Source organism: Anomalospiza imberbis, chromosome 28, assembly GCF_031753505.1.
Source record: "Anomalospiza imberbis isolate Cuckoo-Finch-1a 21T00152 chromosome 28, ASM3175350v1, whole genome shotgun sequence".
Lineage (NCBI taxonomy): Eukaryota > Metazoa > Chordata > Aves > Passeriformes > Viduidae > Anomalospiza > Anomalospiza imberbis.
The window spans coordinates 4,079,474-4,086,140 of record NC_089708.1 but is presented as its reverse complement, the minus strand read 5'-3'; the positions used below and the strand labels follow the sequence as shown (position 1 = coordinate 4,086,140).

General features: G+C 57.7%; 1 protein-coding gene across 1 annotated transcript; it reads right to left on the bottom strand.

The window, feature by feature from the left end:
- Positions 1 to 3,231: 3,231 nt before the first annotated feature.
- On the bottom strand, positions 3,232 to 6,101 carry LOC137463312 (coiled-coil domain-containing protein 1-like). The gene is made up of 2 exons (XM_068174413.1): positions 5,840 to 6,101; positions 3,232 to 5,689 (listed from the first exon to the last, which is right to left on the bottom strand). Exon 2 carries the CDS (start codon positions 5,654 to 5,656, stop codon positions 4,070 to 4,072), a length of 1,587 nt encoding a protein of 528 aa, XP_068030514.1. The 5' UTR covers positions 5,657 to 5,689; positions 5,840 to 6,101; the 3' UTR covers positions 3,232 to 4,069.
- Positions 6,102 to 6,667: the final 566 nt, after the last annotated feature.

The window sequence follows — 6,667 nt, the reverse complement described above, 5'->3', positions numbered from 1 at the left end:
GAAATTGGGGATTTTTTGGGGGACATTGGGGATTTTTGGGGGGAAATTGGGGAATTTTGGGGGGAAATTGGGGAATTTTGGGGGGAAAATTGGGAATTTTGGGGGGAATTTGGGGAATTTTGGGGGGGAAATGGGGAATTTTGGGGGAATTTGGGAATTTTGGGGGGAAATTGGGGAATTTTGGGGGGAAATTGGGGAATTTTGGGGGGGAAATTTGGGGAAATTGGGGATTTTGGGGGGGGAAATGGGGAAAATTGGGAATTTTGGGGGGAAATTGGGGATTTTTGGGGGGAAATTGGGGATTTTGGGGGGAAAATTGGGAATTTTGGGGGGAAATTGGGGATTTTTGGGGGAAAATTGGGGAATTTTGGGAAGCGCGACGGCGAGAACGGGGGGTTCCTCACCCGGGGGGGTCCCGCGGGGGCTCCGGGCCGGGGGGCGGCGCCTCGGGCTGGGGGGGCTCGGGGGCGTCCCGGGGGATTTTGGGGGGGTCCCGGGGGGATTTGGGGGAATCTGGGGGGATTTTTGGGGTGAATTTGGGGGATTTGGGGAGAATTTGGGGGATTTTGGGGGGGTCCCGGGGGGATTTGGGGGGGTCCCGGGGGATTTTGGGGTGAATTTGGGGGGATTTGGGGAGAATTTGGGGGATTTTGGGGGGGTCCCGGGGGGATTTGGGGGCGTCCTGGGGGATTTTGGGGGGGTCCCGGGGGGATTTGGGGGAAGCTGGGGGGATTTTGGGGTGAATTTGGGGGGATTTGGGGGCGTCCTGGGGGATTTTGGGGTGAATTTGGGGGGATTTTGGGGAATTTGGGGCGATTTTGGGGGGGTCCTGAAGTGATCTGGGGAGAATTTGGGGCGATTTTGGGGGGCTCAGGGGGGATTTGGGGTGAATTTGGGGGATTTTGGGGTGAATTTGGGGGATTTTTGGGGGGTCCTGGGGGGATTTGGGGGGACCCCGGGGGCTTTGGGGGGCTTGAGGGGGGTCAGGGGGTGGGGGGGGCTCTGGCCCCCCCATTTTGGGATTTGGGGTCCCCAGTTTTGGGGTGAATCTGGGAGGTTTTGGGGTTCCTCTTTTTGGGGTGAATTTGGGGGGATTTGGGGGTTTTGGGGTCCCTCCTTTTGGGGTAAATTTGGGGGGATTTGGGGTAAATTTGGGGGGGCTGGGAGGTTTTGGGGTCCCTCCTTTTGGGGCAAATCCGGGGGGATTTGGGGGTTTTGGGGGTCCCTCTTTTTGGGGTGAATTTGGGGGGATTTGGGGGTTTTGGGGTCCCTCCTTTTGGGGTAAATTTGGGGGGATTTGGGGGTTTTGGGGTCCCCCTTTTTGGGGCAAATCCGGGGGGATTTGGGGGATTTGGGGGTCCCTCTCTTTGGGGTAAATTTGGGGGGGCTGGGAGGATTTGGGGGTCCCTCCTTTTGGGGTAAATTTGGGGTTTGGGGTCCCCCTTTTTGGGGCAAATCTGGGGGGTTTTGGGGGTTTTGGGGTCCCTCCTTTTGGGGGCAAATCCGGGGGGATTTGGGGGTCCCTCTCTTTGGGGTAAATTTGGGGGGGGTGGGAGGTTTTGGGGTCCCTCCTTTTGGGGTAAATTTGGGGGGGCTGGGAGGTTTTGGGGTCCCTCCTTTTGGGGTAAATCTGGGGGGATTTGGGGGTTTTGGGGGTCCCCCTTTTTGGGGCAAATTTGGGGGTTCTGGGGGGATTTGGGGTTCCTCTTTTTGGGGTAAATCTGGGGGGATTTGGGGTAAATTTGGGGGGGATTTGGGGGTTTTGGGGTCCCTCCTTTTGGGGTGAATTTGGGGGGGCTGGGAGGTTTTGGGGGTCCCTCATTTTGGGGTTAAATTTGGGGGGATTTGGGGGTTTTGGGGTCCCCCTTTTTGGGGCAAATCCGGGGGATTTGGGGGTTTTGGGGTCCCCCCTTTTTGGGGTAAATTTGGGGGTTCTGGGGGGATTTGGGGGTCCCTCTTTTTGGGGTGAATTTGGGGTTTGGGGGTCCCTCTTTTTGGGGGTAAATTTGGGGGGGCTGGGAGGTTTTGGGGTCCCTCTTTTTGGGGTAAATTTGGGGGGATTTGGGGGTTTTGGGGTCTCCCTTTTTGGGGCGAATTTGGGGGGATTTGGGGGATTTGGGGTCCCTCCTTTTGGGGTAAATCTGGGGGGATTTGGGGTAAATTTGGGGGGATTTGGGGGTTTTGGGGTCCCTCCTTTTGGGGTGAATTTGGGGTGGCTGGGAGGTTTTGGGGGTCCCTCTTTTTGGGGTGAATTTGGGGTTTGGGGTCCCCCTTTTTGGGGCAAATCTGGGGGGTTTTGGGGTCTCCCTTTTTGGGGTAAATTTGGGGGGGCTGGGAGGTTTTGGGGGTCCCTCTTTTTGGGGTAAATCTGGGGGGATTTGGGGTCTCCCTTTTTGGGGGTCCCCATTTTTGGGATAAATTTGGGGGTTCTGGGAGGTTTTGGGGTCCCTCCTTTTGGGGTGAATTTGGGATTTGGGGTCTCCCTTTTTGGGGTCCCCATTTTTGGGGTAAATTTGGGGTTTGGGGTCTCCCTTTTTGGGGCAAATCCGGGGGGTCCCAGGAACTGGGGGGGTCCAGCCCCCCCCATTTTGGGTCCATCCGGTGGCTGGGGGGGGTCCCCAAATTCCAGGGGTGGATCCAGGGGCTCCCCAAATCCCGGGGGATCCCCAAATTCCAGGGTGTCCCCAAATTTCGGGGTGTCCTCAAGTTTTCGGGTGTCCCCAAATTCCAGGATGTCCTCAAATTTCGGGGTGTCCCCAAATTCCAGAGGTGGATCCGGGGTGTCCCCAAATTTGAGGGTTCTGGGTGGTCCTGGGGGAGGAGAAGACACTAAGGGGGGGTCCCTAAATTTCGGGGTGTCCCCAAATTTCGGGGTGTCCCCAAATTTCGGGGTGTCCTCAAGTTTTCGGGTGTCCCCAAATTCCGGGGTGTCCTCAAATTTCGGGGTGTCCCCAAATTCCGGAGGTGGATCCGGGGTGTCCCCAAATTTGAGGGTTCTGGGTGGTCCTGGGGGAGGAGAAGACACTAAGGGGGGGTCCCTAAATTTCGGGGTGTCCCCAAATTCCAGGATGTCCTCAAATTTCGGGGTGTCCCCGAATTCCGGAGGTGGATCCGGGGTGTCCCCAAATTTCGGGGTTCTGGGTGGTCCTGGGGGAGGAGAAGACACTAAGGGGGGGTGCCCAAATTCCAGGGTGTCCCCAAATTTCGGGGTGTCCTCAAGTTTTCGGGTGTCCCCAAATTTTGGGGTGTCCCCAAATTTCGGGGTGTCCTCAAATTCCGGAGGTGGATCCGGGGTGTCCCCAAATTTCGGGGTTCTGGGTGGTCCTGGGGGAGGAGAAGACACTAAGGGGGGGTCCCTAAATTTCGGGGTGTCCCCAAATTCCGGGGTGTCCTCAAGTTTTCGGGTGTCCCCAAATTCCAGGGTGTCCTCAAATTTCGGGGTGTCCCCGAATTCCGGAGGTGGATCCGGGGTGTCCCCAAATTTCAGGGTTCTGTGTGGTCCTGGGGGAGGAGAAGACACTAAGGGGGGGTCCCCAAATTCCGGGGTGTCCTCAAATTCCAGGGTGTCCCCAAATTTCGGGGTGTCTTCAAGTTTTCGGGTGTCCCCAAATTTCGGGGTATCCTCAAATTTCGGGGTGTCCCCAAATTCCGGAGGTGGGTCCGGGGTGTCCCCAAATTTCGGGGTTCTGGGTGGTCCTGGGGGAGGAGAAGACACTAAGGGGGGGTCCCCAAATTTCGGGGTGTCCCCAAATTCCGGGGTGTCCCCAAATTTCGGGGTGTCCTCAAGTTTTCGGGTGTCCCCAAATTCCGGGGGTGTCCTCAAATTTCGGGGTGTCCCCAAATTCCGGAGGTGGATCCAGGGTGTCCCCAAATTTGAGGGTTCTGGGTGGTCCTGGGGGAGGAGAAGACACTAAGGGGGGGTCCCTAAATTTCGGGGTGTCCCCAAATTCCAGGATGTCCTCAAATTTCGGGGTGTCCCCAAATTCCGGAGGTGGATCCGGTGTGTCCCCAAATTTCGGGGTTCTGGGTGGTCCTGGGGGAGGAGAAGACACCAAGTGGGGGGTCCCCATCAGCATTTGGGGGGGTCCCCCCCAAATGAACCCCACCAACCCCCCCAGAATTTTGGGGTGTCCGCACTCACCCCAGCCCGCGGCGGTGGCTGCTCCCGGGGGTGGACACCCTGGGGTGGCACCAAGGGTGGCACCGTGGGGGCGCCAGGGGGGCACCCCGGGGGCAGCGGGCGCTCGAACAGGGGGTTGGTGTGGAAATGGGGCTCCTCGTCCTCCTCCAGGTCTTCATCATCTTGGTCTTCATCATCCTGGTCTTCATCATCCAGGTTCTCCTCATCCAGGTTCTCCTCATCCAGGTTCTCCTCATTCAGGTTCTCCGCTAGGTTCTCCTCATCCAGGTTCTCCTCATTCAGGTTCTCCTCATCCAGGTTCTCCTCATTCAGGTTCTCCTCCAGGTTCTCCTCATCCAGGTTCTCCTCATTCAGGTTCTCCGCCAGGTTCTCCTCATCCAGGTTCTCCTCATTCAGGTTCTCCTCATCCAGGTTCTCCTCATCCAGGTCCTCATCATTCAGGTTCTTATCCAGGTTCTCCTCATCCAGGTTCTCCTCATTCAGGTTCTCCTCCAGGTTCTCCTCATCCAGGTTCTCCTTCTCTTCATCGTCATGGGAGGAGCCGCCATGGTCATCAAGATCATTGTGGTCATGGTGGTCATCATGGACATTGTGGTCATTGTGGTCATGGTGGTCATCATGGTCATTGTGGTCATTCAGGTCATGGTTGTCATTGAGGTCATCTAGGTCATTGTGGTCATCATGGTCATGGTGGTCATATAGGTCTTTGTGGTCATTGAGGTCACTGAAGTCATGGTGGTCGTGGTGGTCACTCAGGTCATGGTGGTCATCATGGTCATTGTGGTTATTGAGGTCGTTGTGGTCATGGTGGTCATTGAGGTCATGGTAGTCATTGAGGTCATTGTGGTCATCGAGGTCCTTGTGGTCATTGATGTCAGGGTGGTCGTCATGGTCATTGAGGTCATGGTGGTCATCACAGCCATAATGGTCATTGTGATCATGGTGGTCATGGTGGTCATCGAGGTCATGATGAGCATGGTGGTCATCATGGTCATCTAGGTCATTGAGGTCATGTAGGTCTTTGTGGTCATTGAGGTCACTGAGGTCATGGTGGTCATCAAGGTCATTGTGGTCATCATGGTCATTTAGATCATGGTGGTCATGGTGGTCATCGTTGGCGTGGTGGTCGTCATCGCTGCCGTCACCTTCCTCTTCCTCCTGGCTGAGTCTGGGGACTTGGGACTTGGGGGAGATGGGACCATCCATGGTGGGACCACCCATGGCCATGGGTCTGGGGGAGATGTCCCCACCCCTGGTCACGGTCCATGACGAGATGTCCCCACCCCTGGTCACGGTCCATGACGAGATGTCCCCACCCATGGACGTGTGGGAGATGCTCCCAAAGAGGAACTCAAAGCTTTGGTCCATGGGAACAGCCTGGGGTGGGATGTCCTCATCCATGTCCATGGACACCTGGGAGATCTCCTCAAACGTGGATCCATGGCCTTGGAGCTCCTGGAAGATGTTCCCATCCATGGTCATGGATTTGGGTGGGATGTTCTCATCCTTGGCCATGGCTTTGGGTGGGATGGACGCATCTGCGGACACCTGGAGAACGTTCTCATCCATGTTCATGGATCTGGGTGGGATGTCCTCATCCCTGGCCATGGATCTGGGTGGGATCCCATCTGCAGACACCTGGAGAACGTTCTCATCCATGGCCATGGCTTTGGGTGGGATGGACTCATCTGTGGACACCTGGAAGATCTCCTCAAACGTGGATCTGTGACTTTGGAGCTCCTGGAAGACGCTCCCAGCCCCATCCTGGGGGAGGTCCTGGGGGTGGTCCCAGAGAAGGTGCCGGAGGTGGTCCCAGGGGTGGTCTTGGAGGTGGTCTCCAAGGTGGTCCTGGTGGTGGCCCCGAGGGTGGTCCTGGTGGAGGTCCTGGGGGTGGTCCCGGAGAAGGTCCTGGTGGTGGCCCTGAAGATGGTCCTGGTGGAGGTCCTGGTGGAGGTCCCGGAGGTGGCCTCCAGGGTGGTCCTGGAGGTGGTCCTGGTGGTGGCCCCGAGGGAGGTCCTGGTGGTGGCCCTGGTGGAGGTCCTGGTGGTGGCCCTGAAGGTGGTCCTGGAGGTGGTCCTGGAGGTGGTGACCAGTGTCCAGCTGTCCCTCGATGGCCCCCTGGAGCTCCTGGACACAGAGCTGGGCCTGGAGCAGGCTGGCCCAGAACACGTCGGGGACCGCGGCCGGGCCGGGGGTCAGCGTGGAGGTCATCGTGGAGGTCAGCGCAGGGGTCAGCGTGGAGGTCATCGTGGGGGTCAGCACAGGGGTCAGCGTGGAGGTCATTGTGGAGGTCAGCGTGGAGGTCATCGTGGAGGTCAGCGTGGGGGTCATCGTGGAGGTCAGCGTGGAGGTCAGCGCAGGGGTCAGCGTGGAGGTCATCGTGGAGGTCATCGTGGAGGTCATCGTGGAGGTCAGCGTGGAGGTCAGCGTGGAGGTCATCGTGGAGGTCAGCGTGGAGGTCATCGTGGAGGTCATCGTGGAGGTCATCGTGGAGGTCATCGTGGAGATCATCGTGGAGGTCAGTGT

Bases quoted from the DNA above. Each gene is read 5' to 3' on its own strand.
- LOC137463312 (XM_068174413.1), bottom strand. From the start codon at position 5,656: ATGGCCAAGGATGAGAACATCCCACCCAAATCCATGACCATGGATGGG.